Genomic DNA, 27,850 nt, shown 5'->3' with positions numbered 1-27,850 from the left:
TCATTCTGTTTTTGACAACAGCATGACAATTGCTGAAATAACACTAAAAACAAATTGTATTTCAAATTTAATTCAAGCACTTACAAGGCCCTATGTTAGTTTTTAAGTAATTTCCAGGCCTTAAATCCTTGTCTGAAATTCAAGTACTTTCAAAGAAGCCAGGGAACCCAGCACTGAGCACAAATAACCAATGCAATACAAACTTTGTGTGTTTTGTATTTTTGCAGTGTTTTTTTCTAACCTTGTTGTGAGTGAGTGGAGGGGTGGAGTAGAGGGTGGGCAGCAGTGGTCTGGGCAGGTGCGAGAGGTTGTGTAAGGGGAGATGGCCGTGGATGTGAGGGTAGAGGTGGAGGGCAGGGTGGGCGGCTGTCTTCTCTGAGAAGAATTGGTGACCCCCTGCATGCAGCCTGCTGGAGGGCAGACAAGTGGAGCTCAGGCCGGGGGTGCTACCATCCACAGTGCCCTGATTACACACATGACACTCGCATGGATGCTGTATGTGGTCCACCTAGATATAAAACGATCAAGTTTTAATATTTTGTTAGAAGACATGTACAATTCAGCTGTCTGTGAAACTGATGTGCATAGGATATGTGCCTTATAAAACAGCTCTGTTTGGTTCTTGACTCTGATTGAATGTTGATAGTAGTGCGATATTTTGCAAATAACAGCACTCATCCAGCCTCTAAAGCCTTCACCCTTGTGTATTATTCCTCCCACATGCAGCAACAAGCAGAGGACACTACAGTTTGACAAATATTGCAGCTGTTGGACAACATTATGTACCTTTGAGGCAGTTTTTAGGCAAGAATGTTTAGATTGTAACTATGCAGTTTATTTATAAGAATAATGCCTATTTTAAAATGTTTATAATTTCTGAGAGACAGTGCTTCTGTGGCCATTAGCCTTTCTTTAAACAAAGACAGATGATGATGTTCATCCACAAGATGGTGACAGAGACCACATAATAAGCCTAATTTCAAACAATAGCTGATTAAATCAATAAACAGGTGAATGACTTTCTAAGTCGATCTCTCTCTTGTACCATTGTAATATTGTGATCTCCCGATTGCAACAGAAATACTGGGAAATCTCTGTAGATGGCATTTCATGTTGGCTAAAAATGTTTGTATGTGTATTTAGGGATCCTGAAGGTCATTTGCTCTTCTTATTACATTGCACAAAATATTTAGGATAAAGCAATTGTAAATGTATTTCAGTAAATATCACTCACTTTTTAAAAACAATAATATAATGGAAATATATATATTTCTAAATATTTTAGAGACTCCATGTGATATCAAGTATGAGGTTAAGACCTTGAACCAAACCACAAAATGTGGGAAAAGTGAACTGTTATTCTCAACTTTGGTGGTGATATATAAAGCTAAACAATAATGTACATAATAATTAATTATATAATAAATGTTCCCCAGCACATTTAAGCAATTTCATTATTTTACATTAATAATGGATGCGGTTTACTTAAAAGTATAGATTTGAAGTATATAATTCCAGCTTAAGGGAACACAAAAATGTAAAATTCTTGAAATGTACCCACAATTCTAGAAATAGTTATTTTTACAAGCACATTGAAATTTTCTAAAATATCTTTAAAAAAAACAACAACAAAAAAAACACCTAAAACATTTTTAAAACATCAAATAAAGTGTAGTAAAAAGTTTAGTAGTACACAGTAAAACCCAACTGTCAATTTTATCAAATGAAATGAGTGTAGTTCATTCAAACTTGACTGAAAGATGATTCTACTCATTTGAAAAGAGTTTTGAACTCAGTGTTGAAGATAATGAGTTAATTAAATACCTCATTACTTCAACTTAAATGGAGTAAGTTCACAGCACTCAAATAGATTCGTTTTTTAACTCAAATTGTTTGTAACAATTGGTTTCCTCAAACGGCTTGAGTTGCCTTATTAAGAATTACTTAGTGGGTTTTCCAGTACTCAGTTGGTTTGAAGTCTCTTTATTTATTGGGTTTACTGTGCTCAAATTGCTACAGTGAACCACAACCAGCTTAATGTATACTTTATGAAAATATGTATTTTTATAAAGCTGACAGCAAGACATTATACTAGTCTTTAGAAAGAATGTGGGGGAAAAAATAATAAGGAAAAAAAAATGAATATATAATATTTCAGGTGCATATTTTGCAATACTAAAAATACATGTGTATTTTGATCCATTGCAACCCATGGATGCCTTAGTTAAAAAAAGAATAATAATTTAAGACTTTTGAGTAATGATTCTGCGTCAATTCTTGTCTTAGTTTTTAACAGCATGCATCTCAAACTATTTACTTCAGCTCTACTTCAGACACCTTTCTCAGTTGCTTTGTTATTTAAGCTACTATTGTGTTAGTTGTTAATCCTGCAATTAATCAATATATATCTTTTTTTAAGTCCTGGCTTTATCTTTTCCTAACTTCTACCTGTGTATGAGGGTATGACGGAGGCGGACAGTCATGTTTCCCTCCAGAGAGCACCTCTTTCTGGCCTGGAGGCTCTCCACCGCTCTCCCTCTCCTCCTCATCACCTTCAGAAGAGCTGCTACTGCTGCTGCTCCCCCGTGAAGACTGAGAGAACAAGAGCGAGAGAGGACAGCTTATTACCAGCCAGAGTTTTACTTTCTAAAGTCAAATGTCACAGTTATGTTTACTGTGCACTGTAGGCGGCAACAAACACTGTCAGATGTTGAGCTGCACCTACTTTATCTTTAAGGGTCAAGCTCTCCTCTCCTCCACTGAGCTGGCTGTGAATGCCATTAATGCTGGCCACCACCGCAGGGTCTTCATACCCGCTTAGAGGGTAGATGGCAGACAACGGAGGCACTTCATCATCGCTGGGGCAAAAAAGGCAGAAGGAGGAAAGGAAAAAAGAATTAATGAGTCAACCTTTGGACGTGTGATGTAATAAACTGATGACACCGTGTTACTGAAAAACCGAAACTGAGTGAGTTCAGCAGGAAAGTACATAATGAAGTCACTGAAAACATGAATACAGTAATGACTACAATACTTGGAACTCGCCTGATCTGACCCATATAACATTTCTGCTACTCTCTCCATAGGAGAGGAGAATATTACTAGTACTGCACAATACAACTACTACAAAAATTCCCGAACTTATGTTTTAGTTTTACCTAAAATATAAATATATATATATTACTCCACCCACACAGAATGACAGCAGATCCATAAGCTCACTACAGTTAAACAAATATTATAGCTGCTGGGGAACAAAATGGTTTTTAGGCTTTTAGGCTTTTTAGGCCAGAAAGTGTTTGTTTAGATTGCAATATAGATATTTTAGATATGCAGTTCATTTATAAGGACAGCGTCTATTTTTAAATAATTACAATTTCTGAGATGCAGTGCGTCGACATCCATCAGCCTGTCATACTGAGCAGAGCAAAAAAGTTGGCGTTCTGCCACAAGATGGTGATAGAGACCACGTAATAAGCCCTTAGAGGAGAAAAACTTAATGTAATTTCAAATCATTATAAAACAGGTAAGTGACATTCTAAGTCGATCTCTCTTTTTTGTATGTTGTAGTGCTGTATTTATACCATGCGTCTAGTAGTGTTTGGTTTGCTTTGGCTTTTTGGGATTAACTATTGTGATATATCTCAATTGCAACAGAGAAATACTGGGAAACGTCTCTAGACTAATGGCATTTCATGCTGTTCAGCCTCATAATCCTGAAACGCAAGCATAATCACCTGTTTTGTCAGCACTTTAGATATTATGCTAGATAATAATAATTCAAATACTAGCTCTAAAGTGACGCTTGTGAAGTAGTAACAGTTCTTCTGTTCTGACGTCAGCTGCAGATGTGAGTTAATGGCGGAAGAAAGTAGTTCCTCATACAAAAGGATTTTTTAACTCTCCATGTTTGATTTAGTTTATTTAAATAGACAATTATGTCGAACTGTAGTATAAATGCAGTATCACACTCGTAGCAGTGCGGTATGGCTACACATCACATCACATCGTCAGAATTATTAGCCCCCCCTGCATTATTAGCGCCCTTGTTTATTTTTTACACCAATTTCTGTTTAATGGAGGGAAGATTGTTTCAGCACATTTTTAAGCATAATAGTTTTAAAAACTTATTTCTAATAAAGGATTTATTTTATCTTTGACATGATGACAGTAAATAATATTTTACTAGATATTTTTCAAAACACTTCTATACAGTTTAAAGTGATATTTAAAGGCTTAAATAGGTTAATAAGGTGAACTAGGCAGGTTAGAGTAATTAGGCAAGTTATTATATAATGATGGTTTGTTCTGTAGATTATCAAAAAAAATTAGCTTAAAGAGGCTAATAATTTTGTCCCAAAAATGTTTTTAAAAAATAAATAACTGCTTTTATTCTAGCCTAAATAAAACAAATAATAATTTCTCCAGAGGAAAAAATATTATTAAACAGTGTGAAAATTTCCTTGCTCTGTTAAAAATAATTTGGGGAATATTTTTTAAAAATAAAATAAAATCAAAAGGGGGCTAATAATTCTGACTTCAACTGTATGTGTGTGTGTGTGTGTGTGTGTGTGTGTGTGTGTGTGTGTGTGTGTGTGTGTGTGTGTGTGTGTATATATATATATATATATATATATATATATATATATATATATATATATATATATATATATATATATATATATATATTGAGTAACATTATTTTTGACAATGCTAGTGTGTATTGTTCCTGTGTGTGTTTCCTCCATTATCTATCTCTTTCTCTCTCCACATGAGCGGAGATCAGGTGTGTGTATATATATCTGATATATTCTAAGATCAGAAATTTGAAGATACTACAGAATTTTTATTCTATATATAAATATATTTTAATCTGTAATACACACACACACACACACACACACACACACACACACACACACACACACACACACACACACACACACACACACACACACACACACACACACACACACACACACACACACACACACACACACACACACACACACACACACACACACACACACACACACACACACACACACACATATATATATGCAATGCTTGTAGAATTATGCAGTCATAAACACAGGCAACAAGAAAAAATTTTAAACTAATTAACTGGAACATTTTTTTTTCTAAAGTTTAAAAAATATATGTATAAAAATAGATTTAAAAAAATGTTATACTTGAAAAATATGATTGAAAGTGCACATTAAAACTACACAAATATTTCCAGTGCTTAGTTAGGTTTCAGTATTACCAAAAGCACACTGCAGGCACAAAACTTAGCACCAAGAGCTTGCAAATTTATCAAACAATGCAGTAAAACAAAAATATGCAATGCAAATCTCTCTCTAACGTTCTTGAATCGATTCTCAAAAGTTCCATATTAATTCTGTATTCAAATTAGATTGCAACATGAACCACACAGAGAGACTCTAAGCAAAAAAAAAAAAAAGCGCTGATAAGTGCACATTTATATGATGTTAAATTTGCATCATTTGGATAGATAAACATTGGTTCTCCTGAGTTGTGTGCCTGCAGCGTCTGGTTGTTGTTCAAATGCCTTTTACACCAGAAAAAGTGAAATCTCAATTTGTCAGTAGCACTGCGCTTCTTGTTTGGTGTGCGAGTGTATTACAATCATTAGGAGGCGTAGATGTTCACATTAATGCCTAGTTCACACTAGAGGATTTTAAGCCTGATTTGAGCCCGATTTGGAAGTTAACGAGCTCGCCGACAGATCGGGCTGTGATCGGGAAGAAATCTGCGGGTGCACGGCGCTCGCCGCTCTTTATGTGTGAACTACTGAGCAACGCATTAACGAGGCTCGCTGACGCGTCGCCGACACCTCGCAGACGGAAATCCAACATTCAGCATGCTAAACATTCCAGAGCAGTCGGCCGACTCAACCCCACGTGTGGTCAGATGTAGTGACGAGCTGCAGCCAACGAGAGAGCATATCAGCATGAGCTGAATGCCTGTGTGTTCAGGAGCTCAGCAGAAACATCTGTGATTGGTCAGAATGGGCATCAGTGCACTCGCTTCATTCTGCATTAGCACAGACATGAGAGTAGGCTATATTAACAGTGGAACTAGAATTCTGTAACTATTAGAATTACCATACTGCTCATTCTGACCGTTCTCATATGAAACGCCATATTGTCACAACATATTTACATTCAAAGCTATTATTGAGATATTAAAATTAAGCTTTGAATGTCTGGCATTATATTTAATGACACCATTACCCTAAAAATATAATATTTTTTGGTGATACAGCCTATAAATATGTAGTTAAGATACTAAAACACTTAAAGGTCTTGGCTTTCATTTTTACTTTCAAACAGGAGCTATTTAACAGCACAGAATATGCTGTTTTGAAAGATATCTGAAGTAATTGATGTTTTTGCCATCAGAAAGTTTTGTTTATGTTAGCAGGAAGTTGCCAGGCAAGAAAATGCACACATATTTAAAGTCACAGCGAAAAGTATCAGACATGCATGTAGTCATTTTGACCAATATGGTAATTTAAGGCAGAAATGCTCAGCTCTTTACTGTTTTGTAATAAAAAAAAATAACAATGTCAGAAAGAAATACACTGATAATTAGAAAACGGCAAGGTGTTATGAATATGTTAGTTTTATTTCAAAGAGTTATAAAATTCCAAAAATTAAAAACTCTCTGTGTATCTATCCACTCAAACCTTGCAGATGAGTGATTAATCCGCTCATAAATCAGCTGATTTGACGATGTTTTTAAATGCTTTCTCCAAAGCTTGAAAAGCTGTCAGTGATGTAATCAGCACACAAGCAGCCAATAGTGTTCAGCTTTTTCTGACGACTCCTCCCTCAAAATTTCATTGGCTGTGGTTTGGTAGCTTGAATGAGCTGATGGGGAATGAGATGTTGTCAGATCATGTAGTGTGTGACCCCCCTCTTGTGGATCGTTCACGGAGTGTTGCGTAGTGTGAACACCACAGAGATTAAAAGACACAAAGTCAAGTCATGTAGTGTGAACAGCACAGCGATCTGCTGATGTTTAAAATCCTGTAGTGTGAACTAGGCTTAACATGATGCATTGACACTGGCTACAACAGAATCATATGTCACTGGTACACTCCACCGCAGTAAAGGCTCACGGCTTGTGTTTTGCAAACGCAAGTTATAAATGCTTGTGAACCAGACCTGCTGCACTCTATGTTTTAAAAGTTTGTTTTGTGATTAAAGTAGAAAATTTGTATCTTGCCAAATAACTAGTAAAATAGGCCTGTTCTGTACTTTCAATCTTGGCAAAGACAAAAGACATTAGTTAATAAAACTATGTAGTGTTTAACTTACTATGCAGTGGTACCATCCTGTGGAAGGATGAGGCGAGGGTGCTGCTGGATGGTGATGGGGGAGCCTGGGGCCGAGCCAGACCCCGAGCTGCCTGATGACATACTGGGGGGATGGACCTCTGACATGTAGTCCCGCGGCGGCTCGCCCTGCAGCTTCAGATGGAGATCCTCTGCCATTGGAGCATCCATAATGCCACAGGTGAGAATATGAGACAGGCTGCAGTCATCACAGGTACATCTGTAGGTAAAAAAATAAATAAATAAATAAAATAACATGATTAAAAAAAATCATCATTAAATTGAACATCATTTAAAAATCATGAGTAAACAAGTTAAAAATATCCAACCATGATGTATTTATATATTTATATTTAAATATATATATATTTATTTATTTACATTAACCCTTGTGTATTGTTCAAATTGACAACCCTTTTGTTATGTTGGTGTTATGTTTTTGCCCCAATAGCCGCGTTTCCACTGTCGCACATAAAACAAGTGAGCCAAAGCAAAAAGTGTTTTCACAGTCACTTCCGGGGCCTGATCGGGCCAAAGCCGGGCTTTCTCGGGGCCAGCGGCCGACCTTTTTTGGCCCGCCAAATACCTTGGGCCAAAGTGAGCCAGCTGGCTTCAGGGTGGACTGAAAACAAAGCTGGAGTTTGCCCGAGTTTATTAAAATTGGTATGCTGCTATTACAGTAGTTTTGCTGAACGTACGAGTTGGTTACATGCACCAAAAACCAAATATAAGGAAAGGAAAAAACATAACTAGCGGTCAGTTTAAGATATTCCGTAAAAGACCTTATAGGCTTGGGGTCTTTTTTTTTTTTTGCTTAAGATCATTCTTATGAATGAAAATACAAAGGCTTATGCATATAGACATATAATGTAGTGGTGTAAAGCAATGTGCAAAGCGCTTGTTTGAGTTTGCATGCTGCGCTGCGACCTATTGGCTCGACAGTGGAAACGCAACATGATTTTGGCCTCTCTACTCAACCTCTCGGGTTATTGGTCTGACCCGGCCCGATAAAATACCTGGCCAGCACTGGCCCAACAGTGGAAATGCGGCTATTGACTTCCATTTTTAATTAAATTTTTTGATTGCAACGCCAAAACAGCATATAATCATGCATTCTTCTGTGATTTTTTGTGTTAGGAACAGGTACAATGTGTAATTTTTACTGTTTATTAGTAGGCAGCATTAACCCTTTAAATAGTCCTGTGCAACAAAGGTTTCTGGCTTTTATACAGTTGTACCACTTTCCAATGGGGACAACCAGCAACAATCAAGAATGCATGATTATATGGGGTCATGGATTTCCAATTAAAAAAATTGAATTATAATAAAAGTCCGTAAGGCAAAAACAGCCACAAACGTAACGAAAGGATAGTAAATCTGTCCAGAGAGTATTGTTGAATTTTTTTATTTTTATTTTAATAACATTTTTGCAATATGGCAAAAAAGATGTCACCAAAATCACTCAAGTAAGAAAGTTGTGGCCAAATTAGGACAAAATTAACCTAGAGTGGATGAAAACAGCCCCAACAGTACACAAGGGTTAACGTGCCTCTGAAAAAAAGGCTTGTTTTAAAGAAGACCCGTATATCAGATTTATTACATGCATAAAGATTATTGGTAAACAAAACAGAAATGTACCTCCGTCTGTAGTTGCAGTTGGGACAGTCTGGAATACTCAACCTAGAGGACAGCATCTGTTTCACTGTGTCTGTGAACTTGCTGTCACCACCCAGAGATTTTTTACTGTTTGGTTGGAACTGCCAGCAAAAGATGAGAACAATTATTGTATATGAAGGTATATGGCATAATAAAACATGTGCTAACAACTTGGAAATAGCTTTGGAAAGCAGCACAAGCTTTACATTTATAAAACACAATCAAATGTTTGAGGACATTAAGATTCTTTGTAAGTCTCAGATACTAACATTTGTTTAAAAAGTACAATAAAAAATTACAATTGATTTTTTTTTTACTTTAATATATTTTAAAACATTTAATTGTGTGTTTCATGAGGCTTTAGAATAACTGTAACTCTAAGTAAACATATTTAACTTAAATAATGACTTAATTAAACCAATATAAATCATCATATGACCCAAAATCATTAATAACAAGGCTAAACACAAGTAGTCTGGGTTCTTTTAACATGTCTAGAATAAATCTCAAAGCTGTTAAAGTTTTTGACTGAGCAAGAAATAAGTTCTAAATGCAGTCCATCATAAAAAAATAATGCACTGGTCAACACACACAAAAAAAAGAAAGACTTTAATTATGTGATTTAGTAGGGGTGTGACAAGATCTCGGGCTACAAAAGCTCACAAGGCTAAATCTTGATAGAATTTCTTTTTTATTCGGCGTGCTGTATCAAATTCCATTAAAACAACTCCCTCCAATCAGCTGTTCCTTCAAACTTGCATACAGTAGACCTAGCTCAAAGCTTGTCCAGTCAGTAGAGTATACAGCAAAATATCAAGCAGTGTTTGCATGTCCTTTATGACAATTCATCCAAATAAAAGTAAAATAACATTCATTACAAGTTTATTAAAAAAAAGCACCTAAATTGTTTTGCATTGTGTGATTTTTTTTCAGCTGAATAAAAATAAATTTTCCATTCATATATTAGTAAATATTTTTTCTAATATTTAAAATTATGTATAAACAATATTTTCCGTTCTTATACAAGAAAAATATTTTGTAGTGCTTGCATGTCGTTTACAGAATAGAATTCATTAAAACAAAAGGAAAATATCATTTAAAGCTGATTTTTAAAAAGCACCTAAATCAGGTTCGTAGCCAGGTGGGGTTTGGATGGTTTAAAAGACCTACCCCTAACTGACTAAGGTCCAGAATTTGTCCCATTCATGAGCTCATTTGTCCTATTTTGACTGCTATGTCATAATAAATAACCTATCAAAAAAAAAAGCTTTGAGACCAAGCAGAATCACGTGTTGTCTCTCGCTTCAGCATGACTGAGGCAAGTTGAATGTGCTGGCCAGTTAGTTGATTTTATGGCTTTATTGTAATTAGTTTGTTAAATATACTTTTTTTTACCAATTGAATGCATTAGTAAATATAGTGGAGGGATCTTTTTTTCTATTTATTCATCAAATATTAAGAAATAAATGAGAAAATTATCCATAGCAACTTTAATGTAATACAGTTATGCTAGATTTACTTTCGGCCCACAGCTCTCAATCAAGCTTGGCTTTTGGCTCTTCATTAGAACGATAATGGCAACCTATACAGGCAGAGAAGTGTTTTATAAGGATAGTTTAGTTAAATAAATTAATAAATAAGATTCTGTCATTATTAACAGACTGTGGTGCTATTCTAATGCTACAATATGTTTTACTTTTAGGGGTGATCAAAATAACCGATTCACCCATTAACCGAAAGGGTGCGTTTTTAACAGATTAATAGTATCATCCCACAGCTCTCAACAGATTAATATCATCCCACAGCTCTCAATCAAGCTTGGATTTTGGCCCTTTATTAGAAAAGGTTTGGGCACCCATGATCTAAGTATTGCTTTATGCAACTGGTTACTAAATAGTTCATGCAAAAAACGTAATATCTATGTTTCCATAAGCTGTCAAGAATGCATTTTACATGCAGATTGTAATGTGAATACACTTATTTATTTTAGATTTTAGAGTTTTATTATTTTATTTAGAAATCTGAATATGTAGTATTACCTGCTCTTCAAAAAATCTTTTATGTTTGAAGATCTCTGCATCTTCTTTAAGCATTCGCTGCTTAGTTCTTAAAGACATCTAAAAGAAAAAGTTATGGGAAAAAAAGTGCATTCAGTTGCTTTGTAAAAAAAAAAAAATCAAAAATGAATGAATCACTCAGCAAACTTACATTTCTATTAATTAAAGACTTATGTGGTTCAGTCCTTTGATTTGTGAGATTCTGACCTTCAACCTTAAAAAGCAACTGCAAACAGACAAAACTGCACGTTAGATGCAAGAGCCGCCAATCATTAGTTCAGTAAGGCTTGGTTCTCATTACAACAAAATATACCTGTTCATCAACATAATCGTCAATCCTCTTCTCACACTCCAGCCATTCAAGAGCCACTGCGCTCATCTCCTGGTCCAGCTGATGATATCTCTCCAGCAATGCACGGTACATATCCTCACTGTATGAATCGTGGGATGTTGTGCCCTGCCTGTTAAAAATAAAAAAACACAATAATGGCAACCTATATAGGCAGAGAAATGCTTTATAAGGATAGTTTAATACAATAAATAAATAAAAAAGATTCTGTCCTTATTAACAGACTGTGGTGTCGTTTTAATGCAATAATATGCTATACTTTTAGAGATGCTCATAATAACCGATTTACCTTTAACCAAAAAGGTGCGTTTTTAACCGATTGATGGTATGTTAAAAAAAATATATATACACACACACACACACACATACACACACACACAAGCTGATGCCAAACCAGCACTGATGCTGACTGTCTCTGTACTGAATCCACATCATAGACACTTCTGTTTATTTGCACAATTAAAAAAAAAAAGCTGCAAAAAAAAAAAAAAAAAAAAACCCTTTCTGAAATGTGCACTGCTTTGTATACAAGCAGGCCACAAGTCAGAGCGTCAGGACTTTCTCTCGATCAGAGCTCGCTCCGGCACCGCTCAGAAACACAACAAATCTACAATCTACAAATCAAACAAATCCAAAGATTTTTTTTATTTTTCTTTAATGATAACTCCGCACCAAACTGAGGCTTTCATTTTAAAGCTTATAAAACATGTATGCAAATTAAAGCAATTTCATATGTAAACAACAGAATCGTTATGTACAATAATAGCCTATTTTTCACAAAAAGCCAACATATGAGCCATGGCGAATGAGAGAGGAAATAAAAGCACACAAGCTCTAAGGTAAAACCAGACGCTCAAGACATAATCTTTAAACTAATGACTTCCGTTAAAAATGTTGACAGAGGTTTATGATATAAGAATAACAGCGAAGCATTAATGAAATGTTGATTTTCAGTGGAGCAATCGATTTGAGGTAGCCTGCTATTTTTATTTGACTAAATACATATCATAAAAAACAGCCTATGCTGTTTTTTAAAACTGATTCAGTCAGTGTTTTCGTTTTATAATTTAAATTTGTAATTTAAAGGTGCATCATGTAAGTTTGACACCCAGTGGTTAAACTAGGTATTGCATTCCTGGATCAAAACAAACGCAAGCTCAGGTAGCCAGATTGAGGACCAAAAGGAGCGATTCTCACGATCGAGCCGGGGGGATGATTTAAAATGTGCAATATAGAAAAGCAATGGCACGCGATAGAAGGAATATTTTCCATATTAAAAGAAGCTTTTGTTCTAACCAACACCTCGAATTGATAAGCTTGCAGCTTAAAAACAGAACACTTTTATTGCCATGCTACTGAAAGTTTATTAATAACTAATTAATAATTAATAATGTCATGTGGATCTCTGAATCGGAGTCTCATTTCGGAGTCTGCTACTCTCCACCGAAGGTCACATTTCTGTCATGCATGCATGCTATGAGAGCTTTTTTAAATAAATGAATGAATGAATGAATGAAATACACCGTTTTTCAACAATGCTACCCGGAATAAAATATGAATGGCTAAACGGGCATTAGGCAGGTTAAAAGAACCAAAACAAAGCGTTTCAGCAGCGTTCTTAAAATGAATGCTTGCAACACCTGGCTACCACATATAAGTACTAGGGATTAATGATGGTGTTTGATGAAGAAAAAAAATATATATATATATTTAGACAAAATTTCAAACTTTACAGTTTGCCTTTGTACCCCAACTGCACTTAAAAGAAAAAAGTGAATTTTGCTAAATAAAAATAATAAAACATAAAACACAGTGCGTTTAAATCTGTTTTCTGAATGTGCAACTAGGGACAAAACCAAAATATATATATATTTTTTTTCATAATAACCACATAGAACATTTTTATAATAAGTGTAGCATGGATTGTATTGAGTGTTCATCATGAAACCTGTCAAAATCAGGATTTTCATTGTCTTTCAGGATATTTTTCACCAAACATCCTGAAAAAAAAATGAAAATGGGTGTTTTTTATATTCTTTCTTTCCTTCATTCTTTTTTTAAACTTGATGATTTGACTGGCATTATATTGACAAGGGAGAGCAGACCTTTGTTTTGTTTTTGTTTTGCACACTTACAGGTAATCAACAGATGCATGGAATAGCAAACAAAACTAGGTAAAACTGCATGAAATAAATGTAAGAATCTATGTATCTTGTACTATTTTTAACAGAAAAAGCACATATAACATTATAACAACACCAGATTAAGTGAATTAAATTTTTTAACTGATTCGCTGAATGATTCAATAATTCACTGAAGACCATACCTGAGCTGGGCCACTAAGGCAGGTAGACTGTTGTGCAGGATGGGTTCAGAGAACACCAAGTTCTCAAAAAGGTGCTTATTGTGCAGCTCCCACGTCACTTGGAACTTTTGCAAATGCTCATTCTCCTATGGAGGAAGGAACAGTGCTAGTAATTAAATCACACCTACAGTTGTGTAGCCTAAACAGATTAATAATATCAATCATAACAATGTACAGTGCCCTCTACTAATACAATTAGTAAGTCATTTTGCAGATGATGCTATCCAATGCAACTCAGATAGCACTTCTAGAAGTACAGAAGCACTTTAATCACCAGAAAAGCAATAATATAGAGATGCAGTGAAGTCTCGGTTTAGCAGTGTGTGATGTTTGTGTGCGTTTGTGTGCGCGTGTGTGTGTGTGTGTGTGTGGCATCACCAGCTCAGATTTTTATTTTTTTTGCATCTTAAATCATGATCCTAACAGTGCATTTGAAAAAGAGACACTCGTTTTCTTTCAGACTGACGCATAAAACTTTTAACTGACTGAAATGTCTTCATCATTTTCCTAGTGCTGATATTTAGCATATTTCATATATCCATGTTTCTGATATATATAATAATGTGTCTGGATCCAAGCCTCTGCTCATTTGAATTAAGAAAATAGTTGTTTATGACCACTGCTTTGTCACGGATATAAACATTACAATCATGATCTTTAAAAGTATTACAGTGCACTGTGAGTGTTTATTAGTACCATTCGGTAAGCCTCTGTGTAAAGTCTGACAGAGGGCTTGGACACAGAAACCATGGTGTGTGACGTCAGACTTAAGCCAATGGCCACTTCCCTTTTGTGAAGCTCAACAACATTTTGCCAATAATTCCATCGGTGTACAGTGCATCCGGAAAGCACTCATAGCGCTTCACTTTTTACACATTTTTTATGTTACAGCCTTATTCCAAAATGTATAAAATTGATTTATTTCCTCAAGATTCTACACACAATACCCCATAATGACAATGTGAAAAAAAGATTTAGTGAAATAGTTTTCAAATTTATTGAAAATAAAAAACCTGAAAAATTACATGTACATAAGTATTCACAACCTTTGCCGTGAAGCTCTAAATTGAGCTCAAGTACTTTGTTTCCACTGATCATTCTGGAGATGTTTCAGCAGCTTAGGCCGTACTCACACTTGGTACAGTTGCCTCGAACGGGGCCAAAGCATGGTTGTCACCCCTACCGTCTCCCCCGACGGCCCGCATTCACACCACAATTGGGCCTGGGCACGCTTACGTCATCGATGCTGCGATGTTCAGTGAGAATCGCTTTCACTCAGCAGCACAGTGGAGATTTCTCTAGTTATATTGTTTCAGTCGGTTTGATATGCAGTGACATGCAGTCAAATATTTCGCCAAACAGTCCTTAGGGATGCGGTGACACACAGTCAGATATTTCGCCGAACAGATCCGCCACTTTTGGCGCTCATAAACAATCATAAGCTCTCGTGCTGCAGGAATGAGGAGGTCTGCTGAAGGCGCACAGCTATCATACAGTGAGGAGTTTGCGTCTTTAATAAACTATGGCAGTTTGCATCCACTGAACAGTAAGAATGATTAATAAATCCATCTGAAACAGTCACTTAAAGTCACGTCTCACTTTCAGTTTCGCCCAAGTGAACCGCGCTCAGACCCACCTCTTCCAACCGGGCCAGGGCCGGCCAAGTGAACCGTGCCTGAGCCCGTTTCAGCGCACTCACACTTCTCAAACGAAACTGGCCTGGGCATGGTTCGGATAGCATAGTGTGAGTAGGCCCTTAATTGGAGTTCACCTGTGGTAAATTCAGTTGATTGAACATGATTTAAAAAGGCATATAAGGTCTATATAATGTCCCGGGGTTGACAGTGCATGTCAAAGCACTAACAAAGCATGAAGACAAAGGAATAGTCTTTAGACCTCAGTGAAGAGGATTGTCTCAAGGCACAAGGCCGGGGAAGGTTACAGAAAAATTTCTGTTGCTCTGAAAGTTCCAATGAGCACAGTGGCCTCCATCATCCATTAGTGGAAGATGTTTGGAACCACCAGGACTCTTCCTAGAGCTGGCTGGCCATCTAAGCTGAGCAATCGGGGGAGAAGCGCCGTAGTCAGGGAGGTGATCAACAACCCGATGTTAACTCTGTCTGAGCTCCAGCATTCTTCTGTTAAGAGAGGAGAATCTTCTGTGCAGCAATCCACCAATCAGGCCTGTATGGTAGAGTGACCAGACAGAAGCCACTCCCCACCTGGAATTGCCAAAAGGCGACTCTCAGACAATAGGAAACTAAATTCTCTGGTGTGATGAGACTAAAATTTAACTCTTTTGAGTTAATGCCAGGCGTTACGTTTGGAGGAAAACCAGGCCCCGCTCATCACCAGGCTAATACCATCCCTACAGTGAAGCATGGTGGTGGCAGCATCATGCTGTGGGGATGTTTTTCAGCAGCAGGGACTGGAAGACTAGTCAGGATATGGCTGTACACCGTCGCTTACCATCCAACCTGATAGAGCTTGAGAGGTACAGCAAAGAAGAATGGGCAAAAATTCCCAAAGACAGATGTGCCAAGCTTGTGGCATCATATTCAAAAAGAATTGAGGCTGTGATTGCTGCCAAAGGTGCATCAACAAAGCATTGAGCAAAGGCTGTGAATACCTATGTACATGTGATCGTTCAGCGTTTTTTATTTAATAAATTTGCACTGTACATGACCAGTTGAAAAATATTATAGTTGAATGAACACACCAGAGTGAGCAGGAAGCTGCTGATGGTGCGGGCCGCCTGGCAGAGTGCGTTGTATTCTTCTAGCAGCAGTGAGATGAACTGGTGGGCTTGTGGGGGCCCTTGAGCCACTGCACCAGGAGCCTTTGAGCCTGTGGACAGGTGTTTGAGCAGCCGCACCTTCATCTCTAAGACGTACTCTCTTGCCTGCTGTTCTAGACGCTGGTACAACTGGTAGGGATCCTTCTCACAAAGCCTAAACATAGAAAAGGTGAGGGTGAGAGAGTGATGCTAACTATCATCTAGTGGAACAATTACTCACAAGTGTTCTTAATTTATATAGAGCTTTATATAATAGAGATTTCATAGCAAAAAAAACAGGAAAGTAACAACTGATGCAAAATATATATATATATATATATATATATATATATATATATATATATATATATATATATATATATATATATATATATATATACTCAATCTGCAGCAAAGCAGTTCTAAAAAGACAAAAAGTGTCTCTTATTTAGCTCAAGAAGTTAATTCAACTGCAGATCAACAAGTTCAGTATAATTAAATCAACATTCATGAATTTTGAGTGTCTTCAAATGGTGAGTTTATTACACAGTGGCCCGTTTACACTAATTTATTTTAGTTTTAAAATGGCATTTTAGAATGAAATTGATCCACATCCACACTGGCGTTTTACCTAGCATTTCTGAAAAGATCTCCCTCCACACTATACCAATGAAAATGCACATCACATGACCACACACACTCCAACATGCGCTGCAGCGTATCTGCATGTCTGAGCTCCAGGCAGTCAGCCGGTGCTTTGAGCACACCACCCCAGATGAGAGCAGCACAGGTTGGACAGTTCAGCAAGGATCTCCTGCTGGGTGTTATTTCACTATAGGAGTGAAATATAAATTTTAATTCCTTTTGTCTTTATCTAACGACTCTTCGCACTTTTGAATCTATTACTTATTCTCAGGTAACGTGTTTTGGCTGAGTGCAAAGATAAATTAATATATTAATTCATGTAACCATGTATCCTATATTACGCTAAGAAATATGCGTGATATGTTTTCCATATCAAACTTGTGAAGTCTGAACTTAAGGAAAGGATGCAGGACTAAAATTTGTGCACTTAATATTGAGGAAAAAGCCCCAATCAGAAAGTCGAATGTCTGCAGCCATGCCTGTTTTCAGATCTTTCCATTTTACCCCATCAACACGGATCAGCAGCGTTTTCTAACAAAAATTACCTGTCCAGCATTTTCAAAAAGCTCAATTTTCAGGGCTTAAAAAAATTGGGTTAGTGAGGACGGAGAGCGTAACAGTAGCAAAACTTAAGCATTTTTAAAACTAAAACATATTAGTGTAAAGGGCATTATTGACTAAAGTTAACATTAGGAAAAAGCTGAACTAAGCCCCCAGAAAAGCGTCCTCACCTTCTAAATGAATCACTGAGAAGTGTACAAAAATATATCAATTATTCAGAACTTTAAAAAGGAATAACTTGTAATGAATATTTGTAGCAGTATTGTGGTACAGTAAAATTTATGTTATAAATTACTTACACTACTGTTTTGGGGCAAGTTATTTTTCCCCCTCGCCAAAGTTAATTAAAATAATAATGAATATTTTAAAGAGAATCAGAATCAAAACTTTTGAATGCAGTTTACGTTATCAGTTTTTTTTTTTTTTTACGGAACACTGTGTGCAAAATAAACCCACTGCCTGAGAAATATCAGTGGGAAAAAGACACCTGTCTTTGTGCTCAGCCACAGGCTATGTTAAAAGAAAAAAAGGAATAAACTTTTGATAATTAGGACTTTGTGTGTTTAAAGTGGAAGGAACCCATTTATGACTGTGATCAGCAAAATAGTACAATTTAGCAACACAGATAAAATCATGTACAGCACCTTTAGAATAGTACTCCTAAAATCCTAAGATTATCTTAATGTCAATGCATTTTTGTGTCTTTTCAAAAAAACATCAACATAAACTGGGATGGTTTTAATGAAAACATAAATATAAGCAGGGTGCCCATGCTTTTGTGAACAGCAGATTCAAGGATGTTTTAAAGCACAATTAATTTTGAAACATGCACCCGTGTCATTCATCCTGCACCATATGTAGTGCCATGAAAGTCTTTATTGTACTTACACTTAATATGTCAGTAATTTTCAAAAAAAAAATGATCATTTTCATGTTCACAATCATGTTCAAAGAACTATTATAAAGGTTGCTTTTTGAGCATTGATGAGCGTGTTCTTAAATCCCTACGATGATAAAACTGTCAGCGATGATCATCAACAGTCTATATGTGTGTAATAAAGCACACATTGCGCAGCTATCACAGCTGATCCGTGATAGACGCTGTGAAGAAAACTTGTTCTACAGACACAACTGTGTCAGGATCCACAAGTATCACTTTAATAGCATTAGAGGACAGGAAAAGTACATGCCAGCAGTTCAAAGGTCCAAAGCGAGAGAGTGAGAGAGAGAGAGAGAGAGAGAGAGAGAGAGAGAGAGAGAGAGAGAGGCAGACAGAGAGAGAGAGACAGAGAGACAGAAAGGCAGAGATGCAGACAGGGAGAGAGAGGGAGAGAGAGGGAGAGAGAGAGAGCTTTTATTTTCTCCCTAGGAGTGAAATAATGTCTCCAATAAACTTGCACGCAGTGAATTGTGCACAGTTGCCTGCTTTTTAAGTAGTTGGAGCATTAATTTGAATAGTATTCTACTGCAACATTGGGCATAAGAGACAAAGGATGTCAGTATGTAGTAACCGGTGATGATCTATTAGTGAACCGATACCGAATTGTCCACGTCTGCATCGGGGTGCATTGAACAACAATTCATTTTGATACTCCTAACTGTTGATATATTCAAATGAGGTTTCTGATTTTTTAAAATATTTTAACTAAAGAATTTTCCTTTATTTTCATTCTGTTTTTGACAATTTAGAACAATTGTTGAAATAAAAACAAACTAATTTTATTTCAAATTTAATTTAATACGTTCCAGGCCTTGAACTCATTAGCCTGAAATTCAAGAACTTTAAGGTACTCTCAAGAGGTGAGGGAACCCTGTACAAGTCATTCAAGAGTACCTGTCAACAAGTTCCTTCATGCTCTCTTTGTCCCGATCGAGAGGCTGATCCTGATCGTCAGCCAGTGGAGTCCCAGTCTGACGGTAAATGCAGCGGACCAGGTATCTGACCTCAGACCAGTGATTCTGCAGCTGTTGTGACTCCCGCTCAGACTCTGCCGTGATCTCCCTGACCAAAGACACCACAATCAAACCACTGCAAAATGATAAACAAACCACTTCATAAACAAAGGCCTACAAGACTCACCTCCGCTCATAACAGGCCTCACAACTACAAACTGTGTCTGTGGTAATAGGAGCGCTGAGATCTGGAGCAGGCAGAGTAGGAGCACCAACTGCCAGTCTCCCTCCGGACCCTAACGGCTCCTGGGACAGACTGCCATTACCCATCGGCATGTGCAATAAGAAATCCTGATTCTGAAAAACAAGACAAGAATTCATTTACAAACTAACACACTAACACCTTTCTTCTTGTTTTCCAAAATATATATATATACACACACACAAACAAACAAGTGTTAATGCCTCAGGCCAAATGAGGTTTAAAAACGTTTTTTAATCTTTGATGAAATACAGCGGGGAAATAACTAATAAACACATCATATTTTTCCTTGGAATAATATTTGTAAAGTTGACATGGAATTTACCAGATTTTAACAAAATCCCAAACACTACAAACATAAAAATAAAACAAAACATTTAAGTGTAATAACAATGAAATGACAGGAGACAGTACTGAACTACTGAAATGTATTTAATGCTTTATATAAAGGCTTTTTTGGTGATGACAGCTCAACAGAGTGTTAAAATGCTCATTTCTGAGTCTCATCTATCAAATCTGGTCTTTAATTCGTATTTTATATTGGAGTCTCAACATAAAAGTCAGGTGATTGGCTGGGCCATACTACAGCTTGATTTTCTTTTTTTCTTCTGAAAGCATTTTAAAATTTCCTTTATCATCCGGATAATGTAGATGTTGGACTGAAGCAGCTAATATTAATTTATAATGACAAAGGGCAAAGGGTTGCAGAATAACTATTGAGAGATTTTAGCAGCTGTCTGGGCTTTCACTGACTTTCTACATCTTCCTTTCTTCATGTGTTCAATACCTTTTCCCTGCATTATTCCATTTTATTACGCATAACAAAATTTGTAAACTAATTTGATTTGTTTTCTCTGCATATATGGATTTATTATACATGGGTCATTACCAACAGCAGAGAAAAATTTCAAGTCAACGGCACCTTTAGAAATATATTTTCAGAGAAAAATGGTGACGTGTTCCAATACTCATTTTCCCCGCTGTATCTCTTTCACCTACAGGTCCTTTTAAAAATTACTTTCAGAAAAATAGAATGAGATGACAAGAACGTATCCCAATATTTTAAGTAGTTTTATAAATGAATTAAAAGATATTTTGTTTAGAGAAAGAAATACATTTAAAAAAAAATCTATACACTGATTTTTTTGTGCTGCACCAAAAAACTTTGAGGTTGAGTCGGTCACACTAATCATTTGAAAATGCAACACGCACCAAACATCAAGTCAGTAATGACTTTTGTGTTTTATAAAAAAAAAAAGTAAATAAAAAATACAACCCTAAAAATTATTTTGTAATTTTACTAATTTACTAATTTTACTAATTATTTTTATTTAATTTTACCATTTTATGTAATAATAATAATAATGTACATTACATATATTACAATAACACTGTTATAAAAATAATGACTATTATAATTACTACCGTGAATACTTTCAAAGGCTAATGGTCTTACAAATATTTAATAAAAAGTTACAAAAGTTTCTTTCCCAATCAGTTTTATTTGTATAATTTCATTAGATTATTATAATAAATGTTAATAACAACAATAGCAGCATATGCTTGCTCTAAGCACATAGCTTAAAAAATAGCATCTAATATGAATTAAGGAAAGCTGCAAAACCAATCAAATCTAAAACTTGAGTTTCTCAAACTGTGAGCTACAGCCCCTAGTGGGCCAGAGAGATGTTGCAGAGGGATTCTAGTCCAGTATTGATCAAAATATTCCCTGCTCTGGAACCCCCATAGACAAAAACCTTGCAATAACAAGATGAAAAGTATAAACACTAATATTTGTTTCATCATAATGACGTACGACACTTTGGATTGTTAATATCAGGCTCTTTACAAGGTTTACATAGTCAATATACACTTTTTTTTTTTTTACACTTTTCAACTTAAATGAAGCTGCTGTAGGGTCAAATAAATACTGTTCAAAACAGACAGAGAATTTATAACAGATTTGTAAATAAGTCCAAAAGGATGGATACTTTCTGTCGTGTAATGACATACAGTATATGCAAATCGCAATTGTTAAGAGTTTTCACAGATTCCCAATGGTTGACATTTATCATTATATGACAGAAAGCTTGCGCTCCAGACTGCTGTGATAGCAATCAGCACCATCTGAAGAGGCTATAAATTAAAAGGTAATAATGCCATTAATTATATTGTTTTTCTTTCTGCACACATGGATTGATTTTGCTTCACAAGACCTCAGTACATTACTAAAAGCCATGGGTATTCATTAATTTTGTTTGCCGGCCCTGTGTGTGTTTTTTGATATCTAAACTGCCAGTAGCCACCGACTAGGGCTGTAAAATTTTTTATTTTTTATTATTTTTATTTCCATAATATTATATGCAATACCTAGATCACAAAGAAGTGCAATAAATTACATTTAATTTATGTGCCAAGCATTTGTGTTCTTCATGTATTATCTGTTAAACTAAAACTGATCAATCAGATAGGGCCTTACTATTTATATACCCGCCACCTCTCTAGTATATGCTGCTATGCTATTGGCTAGAGCGGAATAAAAATGAACCTAGAGATGGAAATAAATACTAATGGTGAGAGTAGAGACAAGCTAGAAAATGACAACAACCAAGGTTTTCAATAATGCATATTGTTTTACATTGTTCCTCAGCGTATTAAAGCCATAAAGTCAAAGTTTGATAGCATTCGATTTAATTAAACCGGAAAAAATTTATTATTATCGGTTTATTTTTGTATTATCACTGCAAATAAAATAGATAAAAAATAGCTAATAAAAAAGCATTTATATATCAAAAAATTATCGCTATTGCAATACTCGATATAAATATAGCATATTGCCTATTTTTCTTGGATCATGTAGGACAATGGTTTGAGCTAAGAATCTTCTGTAAGATCTTGGACGTCATAAGGTTAAAGTGTTTATTTAGAACAAAAACTCCTTTTAATATGCTGTCGCGTGCCGTTGCTTTTATTTAGAACACGATTTAAATCGGCCTTCGTCGGTGTCCTCAATCTGGCAACCTGCTCTTGCGTGTTTTTTGAACCCGGGGTACAATACCTACTTCAATCACTGGGTGTCAAACTTACATACTGCACCTTTAAAGGCCTGTTTATACTTCTGCGTCAAGTGATCGGCCTGATTTACGGTGCCTGCCTTGTGTGTAGTCATGCATTTATACTTCTGCGTGCTTTTTGTGTTGCTCTGCAATAACACTTCCGAAACGCTAGCTGGCAGTAGATTTTTATGTTCCTCTGTGCCTAGTTTCTTTGCTGGTGTTTTGTTTTTTCTGAATGCTACCTTAATGTACAAGAAGCTAAAACTCATTCATTCACAGGCGGCAACCGGCAGACGTGCAACAACATTAATCACAACATTAATCACAAGGTAAATACAAAACAACAGTTTCCATATAGGGCTACTTCACGGGACTTAATAATTTGTAAACGCTCTCTCCAACGAGTTCGCACAGCTCTCTGTCCCGCCCACACTGATTACAGCTATCAAGCCGACCAATCACAGAGCATGTGCTACACATCGTTGCGACGTGTAGTTACATTTTTTTGAGAGTGCGCATCAGCGACAGCCACGGCTATGCAACTGCACGAAGGCTTCGCCGGAGCATATGAGCGCTTGACACAGAAATATAAATCAGCCTTAAGACCTATACAGACTCCATGGCGTGGTTTATTTCTAAACACAAGCCAGACAGTGAAACAAAATATGCTATTCAAAGACAGAGCCAGTGGTATTTAACTGATCACGTGATCTTAACATGGTATCCCCCAGGAGGTAAACGCATCCATGTAAAACAAAAAACTTGTATTAAGCTAATAACACATGTGCACACAAACTAGTTGCTTTAGGGGTAAAACTTTTTAATGAGGGAAAACTGCATGAACAACGTTCCTTCAAAAGATTAACAGCCCTTCTCTGACTCAGCTGAAAATGAGCATGTTAATTACAGGAATTACAGACTCATTATTTGCCCAATTATGCTTTTCCTAAAACTAAGGGAAGAGGAAAAATAGGTAAGTGTTCGAGGAAAGAGAGAGCCGTACCAACAGAGACTGGTCGAGGGGCGGCTGACGATCGTCCTTTTCCACGGTGCGTTTGCAGTCGGAGCAGACATAAAGAGGCAACTGAAGGGAACTGGAAGATTTGGATGACTGGGATGTGCCATTTTGACTGGATCCTCCCATGTCCTGGGAGATGGTGTCTTTGCGTTCACTACGACACAGCAGGCAACGGTCACCGGTGGTGTACGGGGCCCTCTGGTTTACTCCAAAAGTAAATGGGGTCTGCATAAAAGACAACCTTTTTAGCTACAATTTAACCACATATTTTTATGCATATTTTAGAATGCTACATTTAAGAAATACACCAAAATGCACATAAATCTGACGTGGATATTTTTAAACAATAAGATATCAAATAAATCACAACAGAAAGACATTCATCATACGAATTCCAAAGCGTGCAATAAAAAAATGCAACTGAATTACAAGCACACTACATTTAAGTACCAATTTTAAATGTCTATTATCAAATAAAACTATAAAACTATCATTCAACTATAACCATCTATTTTGTTATATGCCTCTTTAAATGCTTTAAAGCAGCATGGACCTTGATAAGAAATTTACATTGTGCATCAAATAGAAAGGTTTATTCTTAAAACAATTCCATTGACGTTGTTCCTCGGTGTCATTCCAGTATTTTGTTTGTTTGTTTACATGTTATAAAATAAAAGTGCTTCATTATGTAGTAAAAATAGCTACAGTGGATTCCCAGGTTGCGGCAACTTCTATATTTATTAGGCGTGTGTCTATATTGATTTCACCTCCCTCATCGTAGCATGCTACCATGACAAATGACATGAAAAAAATTACAGTACATCATAACTGGTTATCGCCTGTTAAACTAAACAAAGAATCATCTCAGAAACTGTTAATTTTGACAATTACGCCTCATACTTATTTAGGCATGGGATGATAAACAATCTCAAGGTTTACCATGGTTTGGAAAAGTCAAGGTTTTAAAACCACACATTCCTTTTCCACCATTTCTATGGTATATCAGGGCTCAAAACAATAAGGACTGCCCGATGGCCCGTGGCCAGTGTGCGAGATGCTCTGGACAGTAGACAAAATTGTTACTGGCCTAAGCAGGTCTTAAAATTGAGAAACAGTTTGTGCTTTCAAGCCTTTAAATGCTACCTTGTCTGTGTAGTCGTGTACACCATATTGCTCTTCGGTTCGTCTAATGTGATTGGATATTGTAAGCACGTTATTTTTTTTTTTACATAACTTGATAAAAATCCGTACAGAGAAGAGGCGGTAACATCATATTATGATGCTAAAAGAAATCGTCTTTCTAACAGTACAACATGACGAAAAAAAAAAGTGATGTTCTGCACAGTTTGGCTAGTGAGCCATATTTTTTAGAACTGTAATAAAATACATGCACATTTTCTATACTGCTCTTTTTGTTTGCATAACACTTAGAATTTTGCTCATTATACATTTATTAGCATTTTTTATATCTCCATTCGCAGATGTGATTTTGTGACATATTATTTAAAATAAGTGGCTAGGAAATATCTATTAACTTTTTATTTTTGGTGGGGCCAGTGAAAATTTTGGGCCAGTAGAAAAAATTTAGCGTTGAATTCTGTATAAATATAAAGGTTTTTTAAAGTATCATAAAGAAATCTGTGTTTTGTAAACTAATAAACCTAGCAGAAGTCAATGATTCATTTAAATTATTTAGCCTGACATATTTACTATAAAATATTATAAATGTGAAATATTGCAAAATGAAATGCTGTATATTGAGTTCAATGTGGAAAAAACTGTTGTTTTTTACCAAGACATTTAAAGAAGAACTTCTTTTAGAGCAGTAATTACAATACCGTGATATTTTTATCCAAAGTTATCAGTCACAAACTTATACTGACCCATGCCTATACTTATCAGTCCATTACTGCCAATTTCCCAAGAACAGAAGATTTTGCACTGAACAAATTTAATCGAAGCAGTGACTAATTTCCAATAATATATGCAACAGTCCAAATATGTATCGTTTAGACGGAACTTATGAGAAATCAGCTTTCATTGTTGCAATAAAAACACCAAATGTATATAAACTCTCAAACTGCACTTATGGCCATCCGGTGCAGGAGATCAATATACCAACACTCTAGAGGAAACGTAGTGAAAGAATGACGCTTCAAAACAGTAACTCGACTTACACTGGAGCAGGTTTCCAGGAAATCACAGCTGTGCTACAACCCAGAGGAAATGCAAATATGGCAAGTGTTGCAGAGTGAGAGGTCTGCCTGTTACCTGAAGGACTCCTGAGAAGTCAGCATTCACTGGGCCTTCTGAAAACTGAGGAGCGCCATTCACTGGGACCTAATGAGAAAGATGACCATAAATCAACTCATCCCAGACTCAAGGTTATATACTTATTACAATATTGTAATTACATTCACTATGCGGATTACAACCTCAGCTCAAAGATAAACAAATTCTACCCATTGGTCAAATTGCAAGGGAAAACCCTTTGGTATCTGTGTACAGCAGAGTAAAATCAGTTCACTTAACAGAAGCTGACCTTAAATTAATCTCTGACAATTTTGTGGAAACGGCATGTAACGGAAGAAATTCTGTTGGCTGACTTTCTTAACTAACGGGGTCTTGCAAATAATCAAATGTGATTAATAAAACAAACATGAATATAGACAAATAACTGCGAGAATGTACTTTCATGAGTACTTTTATAGTGCTAAAGGTGACCGGTCTACCAAATGTTATATCGATCTACTTTTTGATCTGTCGCTTAGTGGAAGTTCCACAGATCATGCAGTTGACCGATATATCAAACAGTTTGGTAGTCACATCCCCTTTGGCAATACAAAGAATATAGAAAGTACTTTCTGTTAGTTGTTTGTCTATATTCATGGTCTGTCTGTATGATCTGTCACTTAGTGGAAGTTTGACAAATTATGAAGGTGTCAACATGCACAAACACATATTATGTTGTGACCTCATCCATAAACTCCATGAACTATAAACAAAGTAATGGAAAACACAACACATATTGTTCTATTCTGAAATTTTTTTTTTTTGCGAATGTTTTAGAACTTTGGATTCAGTTGCCTATGAGAGAAATGACTAGGAATAATTAACGGCTGAAACAGTTGCTCCAAACTACTTGCTTCACCAACATGGTTTCCACTACATTCATTCTTCCATGGCCATGTGCCATGCCACACCAAAATTAATTCCCGCCACGGCTACATTACAGTTTCTTTTTCAAAACATTCAGTTGTTGCAGTTTTTTTAATACCAGGTTATAAATCGCAAAATGAATTTAAATGTAAGTGAATTATAACAGAGCAATTTTTTTCTGTAATCGCAGTAATGCTGTTTATTATTTGTTTAACCCTTTAAGTAGGGCTGAGCGATATTACAAAAAAAAAAGATCACAATATTATGTTTCATATCGCTCGACGTTGAATATTTTATAACAATACATTTAGGAATATTAGGATTTTTTTTGTTTTGTTATTTAACCACTTTATTTAAATTTAACAGCATTCATTTATTCTAGGCTTGGGCGGTATCCAAATTTTGATAACATTAAACCTCCTCCCTATTTTACCTCGGTATCTGGTATTACCGTGCATAATAAAAAAATTATGTCGTAAGGCTCAGACAGTGCTTTATACTGAAACTACATACTGCATCTTTTTTTTAATCGATATTGACAATGGTGTTCGTCAACAAATATCAATACTGATTTTATCGCCTAGCCCTACCTTTAAGGTTACTTACTGACTGACAGGGCTATGCGAAGCGTGAGGCCAGCAAACACAACATAACTTTCAGTTATGATAAACACAGTTTGCATAACTATAC

At 36.0% G+C, this 27,850-nt stretch overlaps 1 protein-coding gene across 2 annotated transcripts in view; it reads right to left on the bottom strand.

The window, feature by feature from the left end:
• The window catches only part of fam193a (family with sequence similarity 193 member A), a 51,378-nt gene that overhangs the window by 17,093 nt on the left and 6,435 nt on the right, over positions 1-27,850 (bottom strand). Inside the window, 14 exon segments of one of the 2 annotated variants that reach the window (NM_001328395.1) lie at positions 242-508; positions 2,449-2,592; positions 2,726-2,858; positions 7,347-7,583; positions 9,002-9,120; positions 11,059-11,136; positions 11,228-11,302; positions 11,390-11,537; positions 13,752-13,876; positions 16,510-16,741; positions 19,607-19,774; positions 19,853-20,022; positions 23,987-24,226; positions 26,273-26,341. In NM_001328395.1, the coding sequence (NP_001315324.1) occupies positions 242-508; positions 2,449-2,592; positions 2,726-2,858; positions 7,347-7,583; positions 9,002-9,120; positions 11,059-11,136; positions 11,228-11,302; positions 11,390-11,537; positions 13,752-13,876; positions 16,510-16,741; positions 19,607-19,774; positions 19,853-20,022; positions 23,987-24,226; positions 26,273-26,341 (2,205 nt within the window). 2 annotated transcript variants of the gene reach the window in all.

The sequence above is a fragment of the Danio rerio genome, chromosome 1 (genome assembly GCF_049306965.1).
Source record: "Danio rerio strain Tuebingen ecotype United States chromosome 1, GRCz12tu, whole genome shotgun sequence".
Classification (NCBI taxonomy): domain Eukaryota; kingdom Metazoa; phylum Chordata; class Actinopteri; order Cypriniformes; family Danionidae; genus Danio; species Danio rerio.
This window is presented reverse-complemented; position numbering and strand designations above follow the sequence as displayed.